At 38.6% G+C, this 19,764-nt stretch overlaps 2 protein-coding genes across 2 annotated transcripts; one reads left to right on the forward strand and one right to left on the reverse strand.

Moving 5' to 3' along the window:
- The first annotated feature begins 9,956 nt into the window (after nucleotides 1-9,956).
- Nucleotides 9,957-11,000, forward strand: LOC110931430. The gene has a single exon (XM_022174824.1). The coding sequence runs from the start codon at nucleotides 9,957-9,959 to the stop codon at nucleotides 10,998-11,000; it is 1,044 nt and encodes a 347-aa protein (XP_022030516.1).
- Nucleotides 11,001-11,285: 285 nt separating this feature from the next.
- LOC110928927 (26S proteasome non-ATPase regulatory subunit 12 homolog A) lies at nucleotides 11,286-16,574 on the reverse strand. Its single transcript, XM_022171975.2, has 11 exons — nucleotides 16,414-16,574; nucleotides 16,126-16,320; nucleotides 15,198-15,305; nucleotides 15,006-15,110; nucleotides 14,198-14,254; nucleotides 13,923-14,119; nucleotides 13,119-13,218; nucleotides 12,891-13,003; nucleotides 12,641-12,794; nucleotides 12,461-12,538; nucleotides 11,286-11,814 (listed from the first exon to the last, which is right to left on the reverse strand). The coding sequence occupies exons 1-11, from the start codon at nucleotides 16,414-16,416 to the stop codon at nucleotides 11,596-11,598; spliced, it is 1,329 nt and encodes a 442-aa protein (XP_022027667.1). The 5' UTR covers nucleotides 16,417-16,574; the 3' UTR covers nucleotides 11,286-11,595.
- Nucleotides 16,575-19,764: the final 3,190 nt, after the last annotated feature.

The following is a 19,764-nucleotide window of genomic DNA, read 5'->3' on the forward strand; positions in this document are numbered from 1 at the left end:
TGAAATACTTTATCTTTATGAAGTGAGATCCTTGTGGTGTTGATGATGGTCAGCGGCAACTCGATCATCTTCATCATTTGAGTGCCTTCATGTCGTGTCTTCATTCCAAAGCTTTGTCATCGACCATGTTCTCCTAGCCTTTAGAATCTGCACATGCAAGAAATCTAAACGCGTAATGAGAACAACTGCTTGGAATATAGTTAATCATAAACAAGTGACACACGGATGACCATGTCACAATCAAACACCGTCCGACAGATTGAAAGTTTTTCAGATTTATCAATTTCAGATTTCAACTTTCAAAGACTTGCAAATTTCAACCGTTTATGAAGATTTTAGTCAATTCGGTTTTCGTTCAGGTTTCAGGCAACGAAGACTCGAGTTCCAACATCGTACGATCGAAAATAAATTAGAAATAAAATCTTTTTGGCTTTTATAAAGTTTATATTAAAACACACCTAAAATCTTTTTGATATTTTTGACTTTTCTAAATGTAAATACTGAAAGCAGTAAATAAATATATACATACATTCTTTTTGCGAGTTTCGAGGGTAAGAGAATCATATCAGTGTACGGTCATGCCAAAACACTCTTGTTGTTCAGTTAGTTAACATTAAGATAAGCATCCTATAACAATTATCGGTATTGTTGTCCACTTAAGCTCAACTTATCAGATGTAATCATGTTTAGGGGATACGTTAAGGTATGATTTATACTTACCGACCGGTGTTCATCCACATCACGACACATTCCCGTATCAAGGTATGCACGAGGGTTCATCTTACCGGTGAGTATACCGATTATCATCTGTTTGACCGTATATGATGTGAGATTCTCACTTATTTTGATTTGAAAACAAGTCCTTTGTGATATAATCACTTATTGATGAGGAACTTGATTTTCATATGCATGAGGGCACAGGAGCAAGTCCGTGAACAGGTCAGTACTTTCGTACAGCAGAGAGACGAACTTGACTCCCGGATAAATGTGATATTTTATCACTTATTTGATTTGGACATGTGATTGTTGATCACTTATTGAGGTCGAATGCAGTATGTAATATGTACACGTATGTATAGTATCATGGAAGATCTAGACTTGCGTCCCCGTTATTTTTCGGTAAAAGATACAACCATGATACCCAGATGATAAGCAGCATAAAGACCGAATATCTCAGAACCTCGGCAATCTATCAAACGAAATTTCGGTACTAAGACCATATGCCAATGAATGTTTCCCACCTGGTCTTCAGTCGATTTAAGATTTATATCACCCTGCACACTTTAAAATGATTGTGAGCCTACCGATACATCTTATATAGAGCTGCTTATCATTTTTCATTTAAGGTTTAAAGAGGTTTGAGTAGACCACTGATGTACTATCATTTTCTCTTTTGCTCGCCAGGAAACTCATTTTTGCTTTTCTATTGTTTTTGTGTTTTTGAAATTTTTCGATGTTTTTGGATTTTCATATTTTTGGATTTACTCCCCCTAAAATCAATAAACTAAGAGAAATTTAAAACACAAGGTATTTACAAAAATGATTTTCCGATGTTGGTTTTGACTCGTGTTTTACCTCAATGCCGTTTACCAAAATTAATTTTAATCAGAAAGGATTTATCGAATTTTGGAAAAAAATGAGTTGGCACATCGGTAAGCGGTGCGGACCATGACAACATTGACAAGTTTCATAGAGAAACAATCACGTGTGAGACGATATTCTAGATCAATGTGTCAGGTCAAAGAGTGCTGTATGAGATGATGATTCATAAAGCAGCTTAAATATCGACAAGCATAGGAGAGATTTAGAAATTCAAAACCGTATCCTGCAACTGTTTCATGCATTGCAAGGAATCTGAGTGCTCTCCCAAACTTGATATCCACCCGGTGTGGACTTCAAAGTCGAATCTGCAGCTACTGAGAAATCTCTTGACAGCAACAAGATCATAAACCTCCGGGTCCGGCCGGTCTATCATACTACACCAGCGAAGGTCTTTGACTTTCTCTTTCAGAAATGGTGTGCGGATGTTCAATCCATGCCCAGGCTTCTGCACACATTTCCTTGTATTCTTTCCTGAAGACCCGATCAAAAACCATACAAACCAAATTTTGGCACTTTCTTCATCTGGTCGAATTTTGCAACTTCATTCAACCACATTCTTTCACCAACATATTCTTCTTCTTTTCCTTTTCTTTCCTTTCTCTCCATCAATGGCAACAACATTCTCCTAGATATATCAATATTTCGGATCCTTATGTCGCCAAACTTGTGCATGGACGCTCCACTATCAACAATCCTAAGACTATCAATAGTTCCTCCTGGAACATCCTGCACACTCACTCAGAGATTAGTTGGAGAGAGGGACCCAAGCCTTCACAGACTTGGGTCGTCCGTCATCATCGAGAATTGTAACATCCATTTCCCGATGATTCGGAATTGATGCAGCTCCCCCTGAAACAATTACCGGTTTTGGTATCCAAATCTGTTTCTGTTTTTCATGTTTAACATCTGATTTAATAGATTTTGTTTGGATAACCTCCGGTTTCAAAGCCTTTTCAACTTCTTTTCTTTGTTTCTTTTTCTGTTTCTTTTCTCGTTGTTTAACAAGACGAGGGTCCTGTTTTGGTGAAACAGATCTTTTATGGTAAATGTTACCATAGGGGGCATCAATTTTTGACTTTCTCTTGGTGAGATATGGACAATTCTTAATGATGTGTCCATACTCACAGCATTCAAAGCATGATCTCCGCTCAACAAACCTCGGAGTATCATAACTGTAACAGCTGGATGATGAACTTCGTGATCTTGAGGTACTTGGTCCTACATCACAACCGTTTGTTTGTTGTGTATAGTTGTTTTGACTGTTTCTTTTCAAAATTTTACTTTGTTTAACAGAATCCTTGTTGGATTTGTTTTTGAAAGTATCAATTTTATCAGTCCCTCTTGATTTCACGAAGTTTATCTTCCGATCCTTTTTCTTGTTTTCGCCCTGTTTGCCTTTTCTATTCTCTTGGGCGGCATGATGTTGTTCATGGGGATCATCAACCTTTGCTTTCAACTTATGAAGATATGGACAATTTCGAATTATATGTCCAATTGTACCACATTCAAAACACATTCTCCGCTCTACAAGCCTCGGAGAAACATGTTGATGACCAGACGGAGAACCAGACACTGAACTTTGTGATCTAGATGTGCTTGGACCTAAGTCACATCCATTTGTGTGTTGGGTATAATTGTTCTGATCATTTCGTTTTAAAATTCTAACTTGTTTTACAAAATCAATGTTAGATTTATTTTGAAATGTTTCAAGTTTGTCCGTACCCTTTGATCCAACAAAGTTCACTTTCTGTTCTCTTTTCTTAGCTGGAGCTCTTTTGTTTTGTACCCTTTGAACCTTAGGTTGCCCAACCTTAGATTGTTGAATTTTAGGTTGTGCAGCCTTAGGTTTAGGAGCCTTAGACTGTTCGACTTTAGGTTGTTGAACCCTTGGTTGTTCAGTCTTAGGCTGCTGAACTTTTGGTGCTTGAACATTCTTGTTCTGAGCCCTCTTTTCTTGCACCTTGCCCTTACCTTTTCCAGAATTCACTTGTTGTTTTCGCTCAACTGGCAGTTTTTGGTTTCCATATTGTTTTCTTATTTGGTCACATGGAATTGGTTCACATTGAGTGACCGTCACTTTGTTACCTTTGTTTCCCAAAAACTTATCAGTACGTCCTTCAAAAACTTTCTCAATTAAATCTTGATTTACATTTTTAATTGGAAAATCTCTGTCAGAATAGATTTTGCTGTCTCCCTTGAGCGTATACAACAAGTTATTCTCCTTAATGCTAGGTACACTGGACTTCACTGCCTTTGGTGTTTCAGTCTTACTCGGTTTCACTTGTGGATCACACAAGATGTGATTCTCAATTGGAATGTCTGGTGTAACCGAGTTAGACTGTGGTTTCACAATTTCTTCAGATTCATCGTCTGAAGAATCAGCATCCTCAATAATTGGAGGACTCTGTTCCTTAGCACACGATGAATTGCTCACATTCTCAGAATCTAATTGTTCCGAGGAAGATGTACCAGTTTTGAACCCGAGGCCTGCAACAAAGTCATCTCGCGCAAGTGGCACAGTAGGTTCAAAACGGGGCATATCCTCGTCATCAGGCAATTTTGAATAATTGTGACTCATTGGGGGAGGACATTTTTTGTATCCAATACACTTGACGTCCCCCTTTTTCTTTTGAACATTGATGATGTGATCCAAAACAAAACGGGAATTGGAATAACTGTCCAATTTCTGCTTGATTGCATCACATTCGCATCGAGCTGTAGCTAACTCCACCATTTGTTTCTCAATTGTGTCAATTAAGTTATTATTAGCATGTTGTTTTCTCAAAACAGCCTTTTGTAATTCAGAAACATCATGTTTTAATGACTTAATTGTTTCTTTAAACTCCTTTTCATTTTTGGCTAAAAAGAAGTTAGCTTCAGATGCTTTAGCAAGATCAACAATCAATTTTTGATTGTGTTGCAGTGTAATTTCAAGCTCACTTTCCTTTTCTGCATAATCTAAACATTTAGCACATTCAACAGCAGCAGAAACAGAGTCAGGTTTAGAATCACATACCTGACTGGAATCACTCTCAGGTGTTGGCCTTTCTGCATCAGAATTAATAACCTCCCTTGATGATTCACATTTAGATCCATCCTCGCTCGAACTTGAACTTGAAGTTGTATCACCCTCAACTGAAGTTGAGACATCTTCATCTGAACTTCTGTCATGTTCAGAACTGTCATCATTTCCCGAGGATTCACCATTGCTTGCATCTTTGATAATTTCAGCATACAACGCCGATTTTGTCTGACTACTGTTCTTTGGATCAAGAGATGATGGTTCTACAGTAGAACGATGGTGTTGTAAACCGACTGGGGGTAATGGATTTCCAGACAAGTCTGTGGTTGAAGCCGGCTTTACAGGAACTTGTATTGGATTGCCAAAACAATCTGTTGTTGTTTTCGGTTCACTTTGCCTTTGATTGGTAACTGATGCCCACTGATTTGCAGATATCATGGCAGCTGAACGTGGGGCAATAGCCTGCATCCAAGCATTCCTGAAATCGATTTCAGATTGATAAGCAGATGATTGCGTATCAGACGATTGCGGAGCCAAGGATGTTGTAGTCCACGCGGATGGATCCCATTGACCGTTTGTTCCCATTTCTGCAGTAATTCGAGATGGTGTGGGAGATTCGGCCCTTGATGGAGATAAAATTTGTACACGTGTATTTTCCACTGTCGAAGGATCAACCGAAAGATCACACGAAAAACAAACACCAAACCGGTCTCGAGGATGATATTTCGTAAGTTGATACAAACGAAAATAAAAATGATTCGCAGCTCTTGGGCTTTGGTGATTTTCTAAACGTGGGCCGTGCACAACAAATAACAGAAAGTGGGCTTTTGAAAATTATTTAGTTTCTTGTGGGAGGCGGTGCCTTGGGCCGGAATACTAACAGCACACAAACAAGGTTTGTTTGTTACTTGGGTGGTGCACCACTAACAATAATCAAACAATTATTAGTGGTCTATTTGGGCGGCAATCCCTGAAACAATAATCAACAATTTAAATTTAAGCACATGGGCCGAATCTTGGGCCGTGATCACGAACAACAAATAATCAAGTATTGGTTACTTGGGGTGGTGCACCACAAACAATAATCAACAAAATCAACTAGTCACTTGTCTTGGGCGGTGCACTACAACCAATAAGTAAGTCTTTTGAGTTGTTTATCTTTATTCTCTTAGTGGGCGGTGCACTACAACAAACAACAAATATTAGTGGCCTATTTGGACGGTGACCACTAACAATAACCAACAAAGTCTTTGTTTTCTTGTGGGGTTCCTTGTGCCGAGAACAAAGTCAACAATTAACCAAGTTTATTGGTCTATTGTGGCGGTGAAAACAAGAGCCAACAAAAATAATTAGTCACTTGGGCGGCATGCAATAATCAACAAAATGATTATTGCCTTGTCTTGGGCCGTGAACCTTTGTGCCGAGAACCAGACAACAAACAACCACCAACCAAACGTTATTGGTCACTTTGGGCGGTCACTATAATGTAAGTGGGTGATCAACAACAATAACCAGCAAATGTCTTAGTTTATCTAATCCTTCGATATTGGGTGCATTGGGCGGCGCACACATAGAGAGGGTGCCTTGACTTGAATCCAACAACAACCAATCAAGAATTAGTGGTCACTTGGGGGCGGCGAACAATAAACAACAAAATATCCTTTTTTTTTATTTTCTTTTGATAATTGAGGCGGTGGTATCGGGCCGGTGATAAACAACCAAATTAATATGTATTTTCTTGTGGGCTATTAGGACGGAGCCTTGAACAGTGGATCCTTGGGCGGTGCCTTGTACGTGATCACAAACAAAAGTCAACAAAGTTTATTTGTTTTCTTAGGCAGTGGAATGGTCAGTGAACCTTGGGAGGTGCACCACTAACAACAAATATCTTGATCCTTCGAAGTTTAGCTTGATCCTTCGAAAAACAAAAATTGACCCTTCGATTAAACTGATGACCTTTCGAAAATTTTGTTTGATGACCCTTCGAAGCAAGAGATGACCTTTCGAAAATTTTGATGATCTTTCGAATAATAAAGGTGACCCTTCGAATTTCAGCCTGATCTTTCGAAAAATAACTGATCATTCGAAGTATGAAGATATCTTTCGAAGTATGAAGATATCAAGAACTTCAAGAACACAGCGACTGTTAGCTTTCCAGATCTGACGGAAACTAACCCAAAACTTGAACAAAATCCCGGTTTTAAACAAGGAAAAGAGCCAGGCTCTGATACCACTTGTAGGTCCCTTTCTGGAGGATGACGAACCTAAACCTTGTTATACAAACCCACTAGCGAGTGCGGAATCCAAGCTAGCAAGCAAACCGGGTTGAGACAAGCATAAACACAAACACACAAGGATTCACCGATTAACACCACTGTATTAATACGAATGAAGGTTCCGGTTACAAGCACAATGTTTACAAATCTAACTTGCAAACTCTCTAGTGTGTGTGTGTGTGTTTAGATAGAATGCTCTCAAACTCTCTCTATGTGTGCATCTATCTCACAAGCCTCTCAAGCCCCTTCATAGTCGAAATCCCAAAAACCTCCTTCGAAATCCCCTGATTTCGTCATATATATTTGTTTTGCATGGGTTGGGCTTTGGCTTTTGATAAGATGAGGCCCAAGCCTTTTGTTTTGTCATGATTGGCCCAACATGTAATCTGATCATCTAACTTGATTGGCCCAGCACATGATTTACGTGAATCACTTTTGAAGATTTGAAATGTTTAGCCAACTGATGACATCATCATGACATCATCATGATGATGTCATGATGATGTGGCGGCGGGAACCAGTTCGTGGCGCTTCGTGCTTCGCGTGTCGTACTATGGGGCGCACGACGGAGGAATGTCGTGACGTCGGGCTTGAGCCGAACCTATCCGGGTCGAACCGAACCGAGTCGAACCGAACCGAGTCGCGTCCACATAATATGTATCAACAAAAAAAAAAAAACTTCTCTTCTACCTATTCCATTTGGGAGTGTAAGCCACATTAAAAGAGTTTTGCTTGAGGACAAGCAAAAGTTCAAGTGTGGGGGTATTTGATGTGTGTAAAATGCAACATATAAAACACATCAATTAAGGTATAAAATTAACCCTTTTTAAGTACTAATGTTGGAAAAAGAGTGTTTTTGTCTTCCTTTTGTATTTTCAGGATGAAATGAGCTCAAAATCACAAAAGAAGCAAAAAGACCACTAATTCTACCATAAATACAAGAAAAGGAACAAAAGTAAATTGCCCGGACCCTCAACGGCACCTCCCAAGACAAAGAGAAGAGAACAGAGTCTGAACACGCCCCGTGTCCAGCGAACACGGGAGCGTGCCCAGGAAGCAGCAGAAAAGACAAACCAGTAGAAGCTTCCATTGCTCACCACGGGGCCGTGCCCAGCGGGCACGGGGGCGTGTTGAAAGTACAGCAGGCGCATTAATTGTAATTCGCAATTACAATTAATGAAGAGAGAGAATGTCAGACGGGCACGGGGCCGTGTCCAGCGGACACGGGGCCGTGTCCAGCGTTCTGTTCAGCCTATAAATAGAGGAGCTTGGTTTCATTCTCTCTCATCCCTTGGCACACCACCTCTCTCACACTTCATCCACCACCCACCACCACCATAACACCATCATCCACCACCATCATCCATTGTCCATCGTAGAGTGTGTGAGTCGTCTCGGGATCCAAGATTGATCGTAAGAGTTCTTGACAATCAAGGCCATGTTTGCCTAAGTCTCTTACATCACTTGGTGAAGACAAGTGTTTAGTATAATACTTTTTATTTTTAATCTTTTGCACTTTTTATTTGGTTTTGTATTAATGACTTTAATAACTAGTTACTTATGTTGAAGGTGATCTTTCCTTATCGTTTGTCCGTGGTGTCTTGGCGTTATTTTACTGTCTATATAAAATAAAAGATTTTCACCATTCATATCTCCACGGTCTATATGGAGGTATGTTGGCTACCTGGTCGGGGGTTAAGGGAACGGTTTGGTAAGGGTCTTGCCCTTGTTCAGCGTTTAGAGGTCCTGCTTGGGACCTGGGTCAACTTTAGTAGGATCTCCTTCAATGCCCATAGGTATTGGATGGCGGGGATCCAAACTCTTTGACCCCCTCATAAGCTAACTACTATTAATACTATAACCCGGCTATTTAGGACTGTATCCCTGCTGACTCAGACTACTTAGCCGAGGGTAACGTCACCGCCAAAAGCGGGGCCTACCATAATTTGCATTAATAACTTAATTCATTATCTTTCAATAATCCGACCCTTTAGGATTGTATCCTTGCTGACTCAAACTACTGGGTTGAGGGTAACGTCGCCTTCAAAAGAGGGGCCTACTACAATAACTAAGATAATCTCTTAAACAAGTGCAAAAGTGCGAAAATAATCAAAGGTTATACTAATACACGTGTCGGATCCAAGTGATTCATCTTGTCTATCTGTTTTTATTTTATTTTATTTTTCAGCATTTAGTTAGTTTTTATTTTTCTTAGTTTAAAACATTTTTCTAACTTTTTTTGATTTGGTTAGACGTTGAGGATAAACCGGTATTAAAAGCTCTTGTGTCCTTGGACGACCTCGGTATCTTACCAACACTATACTACGTCTACGATGGGTGCACTTGCCCATATGTGTGTTTAGTGTTAGTAAATATCGTGTTTTATAAATTTAAAACTTGGCTAAAAGTGTAAAAAGGGCTTAATTATACATCTAAAATATATACACACCGACACGCATCAGTTTTCATAATAACTGCAAGAAGCAAAAGATTGTCAACTTGTGTTTTGCGGATGATCTGTTTTTATTTGCGAGGGGAGATTCGAATTCAGCAAAACTGACTATGGATGCTCTGAATGCGTTCAAAGATATGTCGGGCTTAGTTCCTAGCTTGAGTAAAAGCACTATTTTTTTCGGTAATGTTCCTTCTCGAGTTAGGGAGCTGATCTTATCCATCGTGCATTTTTTTGAAGGTTCTTTGCCTATAAAGTACCTAGGCGTTCCTCTTATTGCCTCTAGATTGCGTAAAGGGGATTGTAAGATTTTGGTCGAAAGAATTACCAAGAGGCTTACGGATTGGAAAACGAAATTTCTTTCTTTTGCAGGGAGATTACAATTGATTAATTCTGTGATATCTTCGATGTATACGTATTGGGCTGTTGTGTTCGGCCTTCCTTCCAGCATCATCAAGGAAATCGAGAGGATCATGAAAGGTTTTTTGTGGTCCCAAGGGTCCTTATCGCCGGGTAAAGCGAAGGTTGCATGGAAAGATGTTTGCCTTCCCAAATCGGAAGGTGGTTTGGTGTTAGAAAGGTCTCCGAGGTGAACAAATCGCTAATGGTCTTTCATATTAACAGCATCGTTGCAGGTAGGAAATCTCTTTGGGTGGACTGGATTCATGAGCATAGGCTCAAGGGCAGAAGCTTTTGGGATGTTAAAGTGCCGCAAAATTCCACTTGGGGATGGAGGAAATTGTTGTCATATAGGAGTTCGGTTCGGAAGTTCTTTTGGAAACGGATTGGGAATGGCGTAAATACATCCGTTTGGCATGATACTTGGTGTAACGAATGCCCATTGAGTCAGTACGTGTCCCCGAGGATTATGTCGCAACAAGGATTTTCCATTTTTTCCAGAGTTGCTGATGTTTTTAGAGAGGGTACTTGGCAATGGCCGGTTGCCTGGCGAGATTTGTTTCCGGTATTATTCAATCTTAATACGGTCAATTTGATCCCGAACAAACAAGACTTTACCTTATGGAGAAATAACGAAGGAAAGTTAATGCCGTTTACTTCAAAGGTAGTGTGGGAGACTATTCGTTCTCGGGGAGCTGATGCTGTTTGGTCGAGAGTGGTCTGGTCCGGATGTAACATTCCTAGACACTCCTTTCATTGCTGGTTGATTTTTCGAAGGAAACTTTGGACACAAGACAGAATTAGAAGATGGAATTGTAGTATTTCCGGTTCAATGAATATGCTGTGTTGTTTGTTGTGCCAGAAGGGGATGGATTCGCATGATCATTTGTTTTTCGAATGTGCATACTCTACTCGGGTTTGGGATGCCATAAAGGAGACAACATGTATTAATAATGTGCAAGGCAAATGGGAAGATATTATGAGCTGGTTAATTCCGAGAGCTAACTCAAAATCGCTGAATTCGGTAATTGCTAAACTTACTATTAAGGCGACAGCTTACTTTATTTGGCAGGAGAGAAACTCAAGATTCTTTAATAATCAGCTTCGGCCACCGGAACAAATTACAAGCGTCATTATAAGCACGGTGAGGATGAAGCTTCAAACTTTCAAGTACAAGGATAAGCCTAATGTTAGAAGTATCCTGGAAGATTGGAAGTTGTACCCGTTGGAAGCATACATAGATAACTAAGATGTATTGTTTTTGCTCTAGTTGCTAGGTGGTTTTGCTTTGTGCTTGTTTTTACTCTTATGGTGGCATGTCACATAAGAGAACTGGTGTAGGTTTTTTCTACTCCACTTGTTTTTTTCTGGTTTCGTAATATAATCACCGGGGTAAAACCCTTTACCCAAAAAAGATATATTAAGAGTCATGTATTTAAAAGAAGTTTCATTATTTGACTTGTTACTGGGTGAAATACTATTCAGATCAACTCATTTTTAAGTACACATCCCCTCGCAGTCTCACACAACCACCTTGAACCACACCATCATGCACATCGTTTTTAAAGAAAAACCAGCGTAGTTCAAAACAATACAGATGGTGAATACTTCAAACAAGCTACAAGATATTACATGGTGTTATCTAGCGTCTATTTCGATCCACCAACAATGAACAACCTAATCACAATTTAGAAAATAGAAAAAGAACGGTCATGTAACACGATGATGTATGTCTCAACCCCCTTTTAACAAACTGCCTCCATTCTCCGTCTCGATGGCAAAGATCGATCATCACTAAACCAACTTTGATGTGTTTATGTGATGCCAAGAGCAGAGCATGTGCTTCAAAGCTTTAAGGCAGCTTTGTGCACCATTGTTTCCTTGTGAATTTGGTGGCAACTTTTTTCAACAAGGTCTAGAAGCTTCTCTAAATTCATTGCCCATGAATTTAGAATGTCATTGCTATCTTTCGCTGTTTGGAAAGAAACAATGCCCATTGGTCGGTCTACCTTTGCTACAAGCGCTTTCGATACCACCATATCTGAAAGATGTTTTTCCGCTTCCTGAAACATGACAGCAATTCATACATAAAAGTTCAACAATGAAAAATAATTAATAAATGGTAGCAACAAAACCATATTTATATACCATTAATTAGCAACACTTTTGTGCATGAGAGTGTTACATCTCGTGCTTTGGGGGTTTTTCAAAAAAAATTTGATTTTTTACTTTTTAACCCAAAAGCATTTCATCTTTTAAAATTTTAACCACACAAAGCCCAAAACTTTTCATTATTTGCGATTTAACCTCACAACTTATTACCCTCAACTTTGGCACCCTAGTTTTTACATTTCGTTCTAAATTTTCCGAGTTAACACGACGCAACCTGCGTGTGAAGTTCAACGCATACTAAATTTTACGAGTTAACATGACGCAACGTGCATGTGTAGTTCGATGTTTTTAAGTCTATTTTTTCCCGTTTAGTTTCGTTGCAACGTGCGGGTCCCAGATCGACTCAGTGTTGGTGGTTGCTGGCAGCGGTGCTATTTGGCACAATTTTACGCCCCAGCCGCAGCACGGTTTTCCCCTTTTGACACCCTGACCAAACCTATCTATGTAATCACCTCTACTGTTTGTTTCACATACAAAAAAAATAGTCAACCAACACACAAGTAGAAGACGTAAAGGTGAAGAAAATGTAAAAGAGACCTCAATAGTGAGACACAGCAGTTCTGCAAGCCGTTTTACGGTGATCCGTGTGTAGTACTTTGAGACAACGAGAATATTCTGCATAAAAAAGGTATAAACGATTGCCATAATAATCAACATTTTGTATAAAAATAATATAATAATAATACTAATGCAACAGAGAAATGAAAGCATAATTACATGCTCTATTATTCTCTCTCTAAAATCTTCTGCAGCTTTGTCACCTAGAGAACCACCTAGCATATTCTTTTCGTTTTCGAACTCATCCTTAAACGTATTCCACAATGTAGTCCACTGAATCACTTCCATTGTAATCACTTGTTTTAGCATAGACCTTTATAACCACAATAAAAAACATTAGAATAACTGTTGCAGCATAAATCGAGATTAATTATAATTATAATAAATAAAATGATTCTAATTCATGTACCTAAAATGAGGAATTTCTGAGAGATTTTTGTCCTCTAGGGTAGAGTTCAAAAGACTTGACTGCATCGGGTCATGTGGTGATAGTACTAAATACCAGCAAATTTTCCTTAAAACCTGGATATTATTTATTTAAATAAATCAGCAAAAAACAATTTGAAAAAAAAAAGTACTTTTGATATGTTGGATCATGTACATTCATGAAACAACAAATAGGAAAAGTTTCTTTTACCGGTGTCCACTTTGCAGGGTCTTCTTTGACTGAAGGGATTTCATATATCGATTTATAACATCGACATATTTCAAGGTAGTCATTACTGTGTGAATAGTACCTGCACAGATTGATGATAGAAAACAATGGTAAATGAAACAATATTAAAAAAATTCTAAAAGACCCAAAAAATGACTACGTAATTGATTGAAACAAAAATACATACATTAAATTTACGGTTTTTGTTTGAACTTGGAAATTAGAAGTGCATGAAATTTGATGAGAAGCAGAATCTGATTAATTATATATACTATAAATATGCTATTTTGTCACATCCAGCAACTTTGGCCCCTCAACTTTAATAATGACATGTTTAGCACCTCAACTAAAACATCTTTAGCCCCTCAACTTCAATAATATATATGTTTAGCCCCTCAACTTTAATGACATGTTTAGCCCCTCAACTTTAATAATCACATGTTTAGCCCTTAACTAAAACATCAAACAACTTTAACTCTCGCGATTTGCTTATTTTTATCTACGTTTCAAACCCGCTGCGGAGTGCAAGTGGTAACCCACTGGTTAGAGTTCAAATAATCAATTAAAAGTAACGAATTTCGTATGGTTGCAACAAAATGATTATCAAATGTTAAAACAAAATTAGCTATACACTATACAGTATACACCTTCTAACCTAATTTAATAAAACTACCGCTAAGTCACAAGTTGTACCTAATTCCCCCTTTTAACAAAATTCAAAATGCACATCATACTTTGTGTCTTCAAAAAAAATACTGAAACTGAAACAATTAGGGGTCTGCATACCGTATCATTAGTTCATAATAAATTCGTTTCAATTCCAACAATGATGGTATATCAGCAGGAGCCTCTTCCACAATACTCTCACCTTCTTTTGGCTTCTTCTTTTCTTTTGACTGGTCAACATCAAAAACTCTAGGGCTAATTTTCCTAGAAAGTATTTGTGCACGCACATAATCCTGACGGTCTAAGCATAACCGAACCTGCATACAGTAAACTACCATAAATCATTTTTTTTGCTCCACATAATGTTAGTAAGAAACTTCGAAAAGATTTCCCACTTGTTCCAGAATGAATGCAATCTTTTCGGTTTTTGCCATTGCACCAAAAGTTTCCACCTGTGACCCGCACCAAAACAGATATTAGAATATAATTGGATGTATATTAGACAATCAATCATAGCAAAACGCATGTAGGAGATAGTGTTTAGATGTGGTTCGGTTGTTTAATGTCGTATTAATCAGATGCTGGATAAATTTGTTTTGCATATCCATAATATGTTTGTTGCAGTGGTATCAAAACCATTATCTAAAAGTGATTACTTATTAATATAATCAAAAGCAAAAATTGTTTATCCAAACACAAAAACGTTTGGGAATTAAGTCGGAGCAATAACATAATGGGTTCTAAAACACTATGCCGTTAATATCGGTGATATATCGTATCAGTCCCCATGTAAGATATCGGTCAAAATATCGGTACCGATATTATCAGCGATATTGACCAATATATCACCGATTTTCCCGATATCAGTGTTTTAAGTCTTAATTGTTAATTGTTAGTGTTAAATATTGGTGTTTTGAGTCTTAATCAGTTCCTACTAGCTACCATTGTTAGTGTTTTGCAAGTTGCAAAAGGTTATAAACTGAATTATTAGTGTTAAATTGCTATATATATGAATTCTGCATGATATTAAAATTACCGATTTCCCACCTCGATAACCTATATCTCATATATCGGTCCTTGACCGATATCCGATATTTTGCCGCATTAACTGCATAGCTAAAACGCAAATCCAAACACCTAATAGATAGCTATATGATTCACGAGAAAAAAAAATTCATTGACAAATTTTCAAAACAAACTGACCGCAATTTCTTGCATCAAATCAGCAGCCTCAGCTATTAGCCCTTGTTCCTCCTTGATCTTAGCTAGCCTCTTGATTAAACGAGCTCTCTCGATCTCAACAAAAATCTACAAAAAGAATATTAGGTTTAGTAAGTGTTAGAAAAAATAACTAGTCAAGATAAAAGTTATTGAAATTAATATTATCAAGCTCACCTTCCCAGCAGATACACTATTGAGTGTTTTGATTAGCTCGATCTTGGTTTCTATATCTGGTGTCTGATCAATATACTGCATTGCTTGTTGGACCATAGCAGTGACAGCCTATATGTAAAACAGCATCGCATATTGAAAATAATCAAAAGCCTTTATATTGGATCATAGCAGCGACAGCCTATATGTGTATAATTATTTAAGTTCGATCCAACAACAACCTTTCTTCTTAGACACTAAAAAACCTTGTTCTGATTTCTGTCCTTACTTATTTAAGTTCGATCCAACAACAACCTTTCTTCTTAAGACACTAAAAAACTTTAATAATTTGAAAAGCTACTGTAGCTACAAAACATAATAAATGGATACCCCCTTGTGAGTGAAACACCTTAATCACACCTACCCATAACAACATTAACACGCTATCAATCATCTCAGAGTTGTAAAAATTGAGATTAATCGCTGATTATTCGTCAATTGGTGGTTAACCATTTAAAATTTCACCTAGTCCAACCCATTAATTGGTAGTCAGTCTAAGTCAAAGCTGAACTAATATGTTAATGTTTGAATTTTTAAGTACTTGTTTTTTTATGTTTAAGTTTAACTATTTATGTTTGAATTATACTATGTGAACTTTGAAGTACTATAGTCATATTGATGTGTGTGTCAGTGTGTGTATGTATATAAGTTTGAAAATTACATATTTACATATGAAATTCCAATCCAATTAATCCTGAGTCCTGACTAATGACTAATGCCCCCACCAACTAGCGCCTACCAATTTTTACAACACTATCAATCTAGCACATGAATTCCCCATCATTTTCCTACAAAACCCTAATATTTCAACTACAAGCCTAACTTCATCCCTAAATCACTTCCAAACCAAAAAGTACTCAATTGCTACAAAAAAAACTAAAAAAAACACTACCTGCTTCAACTGACCACGCCGCTTCGACAACACAACAATTTGATCATTCAGCGTCTTCCAAGCACGAGCTTCAAAGCAAAGCTGAAGAATATCAATCGCAGCCTTCTTCGTACCAGCAACGTCGCCGTTTAGTCTCATCTGCTTCTCAACATTCAACAGCGACTCGATTTGCGAGTCTAAACTACCTCCTGATTCCTGAAAACACACGCATACGACAGTTAGATCGAGTACAAACATCAAATTGATACGTTGAACAAAAATTGAGTGAAATTGAAGCATGAATTGTACCATATTTGATCCGAATTGCAGATCGGAATGGATGAATTTGTTAGATCTAACGTGATTGAGAAGTTTGATGTAAACCCTAGCAAGAGAGAATGGGAGATTGGGGAAGATGAAGAAGACGTTTGAGTTAACAGAAAAGCATCTGTTAGCTTTCTGAGCAAGAAAGATGTTTTTTTAAGCCCGGTTTAATTGGGCCAATAGTGATAGCCCATTTTGATGTTGGATCAAGTGATATAGCCTATTTTCATATACGTTATTGGGCCCAAAACCTTAAAAGACATTTTTAAAGGGATTTAACTCTACTTTTTTAAAGCGATATAGCCTTTTTAAAGGATCTGAAACTTGTTAGGATCTGAGTTTGATTTGTTGTGAATGTTTAAAATGAAACAATGAAAGAAGATAAACAATTATGGAATATGCAGCAGAAAGTAAACTTTAAATCACAACAATGGAAGATTTGGTTTCATCATCATGTTTTTTATTGAAAGATTGCAATTACAATAGTTCATGTATGCATGAGAATTACAAACTCCCCCTCAGCCTGACTCCTATTTGTTCGTACAAAATGTCAAAAAGGAAAGTGATGAATAGAACAGTACATGCATGGTTCTATTTATAGTACAAATCAAACATCTGAAGCATCTTGGTTGGCGTCACCTAGACAGTGACATGTAACAACCTAACAACCTCTAACATATGCCAAATGTCCAAGTACTGTTACATTAAAAACTCTCTTGAGTAGCATCTGTTGAATAATCATCTGTTGAGCTTTAACCCATGTTGAGTCTTAGCATACCTTGCTTCAACTGACTTTGTCTTCAAGCAGTGGTTCACTTTGGCAGACCTTTGTATCAGCGGAATTTAACTTCAGTAGATGTTTCTCTTTGGCAGACTTTAGCTTTTAGTAGAATTTTGAGAGTAGCAGGTGTTGATGCCTTTGTCATTGGGGAGGGCAGGTCTTCTAGGCATTGTTTATTGTTGATCAGATGATGTAGATTATTTTGGCTTTCCAATCATCTGTTCTTTTGGCGGGGTCCACGTGATCCAACAATCTCCCTCTAGAACAGATGATGTCAAAACACTTTTTTATTGTTGATCTTTATTCATCATTAGAATCTCCCTGATTTGCCCTTTGAACTGTAATTCAAAGTTCACGGATACCAAGTGTAACATCTGGCCCCTCTCATCACCAATATTGTCCGCTCTGCCCCCGATGGGTTGCCTATCCAGGAACTCACGGATTTGTTTTTGGTTGCTCCTATGGAGACTTCCTAGGAGGTCACCCATCCTGGTACTACTTCCACCTGAGAACGCTTAACTATGGAGTTTTCATGTGCTCCACAACCAACTAAGCCCAAAACGTGTTGGTGATTTAAGAGGCAGGGCATTCCTTAAGAACCGAGGATCTCTCCTGGCCACGGCCGATGTGGGATTGCCTAGGGTGTAACACCCCGTGTTACCGAAAGTCAAAGTCAAAGATTGAGGTCAAAGGAAGAAAAGATCGCTAATTGCGATCTGTCTCTCCTTGCTCAATCCCTGTTTGACTTCTTTGAGGGTAGTTAGTCTATTTTTACGTTAGTTGTATTATCTGGAGTAGTTAATTACAATTGAATTAATCGAAGTTTATTATCGATGCGAACCGCTTTACGACTGTGAATGATAGGAAGTAACAATGCGATAAAGTCAATTAATCAGTAATCAAGCTAATCTAATCATCATCGAACTCGAAACTCGAATTCTGCAACTTTGGTATTATTGTTATACGTGTGTGTGTGCCATATGTGTTACTTGTGCATGTTTATTTATGTTATATGTGATGATCAATCGAATCGCAATCGAAACTCGACTCGAAATCGAAACCCAATCGAACTCAATCGAAATCGAATCATGATAATTGGTGGAGAAGAGATAGTGCGAGATATAGATGATTGTATGTTAGATATAGTGGTTGGGATTAAAAGTAATTTGAATAGGAAACTCTATCGTACACGCATCATCCTCAATCGAAATCGAAATATCAAGAATCGTCGCATCGAACACTCGAATCGTGCAACTGATCGATCAGGCTACCAGCCGATCGAACAGCCAGCCGATCGGACTGCTGTCCGATCGAGCTGCCTGGCCGATCGGCCAGCACTTTCCTCTTTTGGCACCCTATAAATACCCCTTGTCACTCTCAAACTTTCTACTTTTGGAAACCTCTGTCCGACCAGCTCGTGCTCCCCTCTTTTTCTCAGATTCCTCCCGATTCCGGTAAGATTTCATCCTAAATCTTGTACTTTCTTGATCTACACGCACTCCTACACCTTTCTATCTTTCAAATCTTGATTTCTAACCGTGAAATCATCAAGATTCAAGTGTTTTAGGATGATGTCATCATGGTGTTCTTGAAGAACTTCATGTTTTGGCCTCAATCCACCAAGAATAACTTGGATCTAGCCGATTTCCACATAAACAAACAAAGATCTTTCATGGATCTAAACATTTACACGGTGAAAAGGATTGAAAGATGGTTTTCCAATTTTCTTTCAACTCTTTTACACTCAATGCCTTCAAACCGATAGAAACGGAGCTTATGCCGATTTGCTAATCATTCCGGTGGTTGCATGACTCAAGATCCGGATTCTATCCACGAGGTTCACCGATTTTGGGTTAAACGTTAAACTCCGTTCCGAACAGTTCATCGGCCGGATTTGGGTGATTCCTGTCCGATCAGGAGGAACAAGTAAGAACGAGGGTTCTATGGTTCGACTCGTTGTCAAAACACCTCGATGAAACGACAAATCAAAACAGCCAAGTGTTAGATGAACAGGCCGACCAGGTCAGGATGCTGACCGATTGGACTGCTGTCCGAACGGACAGCCAGCCGATCGGACAATCAGCCGATCGACTGGCCAGCCGATCGGCTAACACATGGCCCTACACTTAATCAATTTTTGAAGAACTAGTATTGAACGAACAGCTGTTCGATCGGACTACCGTCCGATCGGATTACTCTTCGGATCATGAGATACTATACTTCAACCCTTAGTCGATTTTCAACATGTTCAATGCACTAGGAGTGCCACCCGATCGAACAGCCGTCCAATCAAATGACACCCTGCTGAGAACTTGTCTTGTTAAAAGTACCTAACCGATCGGGCTACCGGCCGATCGAACGACCGTTTGATCGACCGACCTGAAAGGTAAAGATACTTCAATGTTTTCAAATGCTACAACGAAAACTTCAAAATTCAAACCATCATACACAAACACATCCTTCTCAAAGGAAGAAACAATCCACTCGAACAGCCATCCGATCAGCCTTCCGACCGACCGGATAGCTGTCCGAACGGACTATCAACCGAACGGTCA

The sequence above is a fragment of the Helianthus annuus genome, chromosome 3 (genome assembly GCF_002127325.2).
Source record: "Helianthus annuus cultivar XRQ/B chromosome 3, HanXRQr2.0-SUNRISE, whole genome shotgun sequence".
Taxonomy (NCBI): domain Eukaryota; kingdom Viridiplantae; phylum Streptophyta; class Magnoliopsida; order Asterales; family Asteraceae; genus Helianthus; species Helianthus annuus.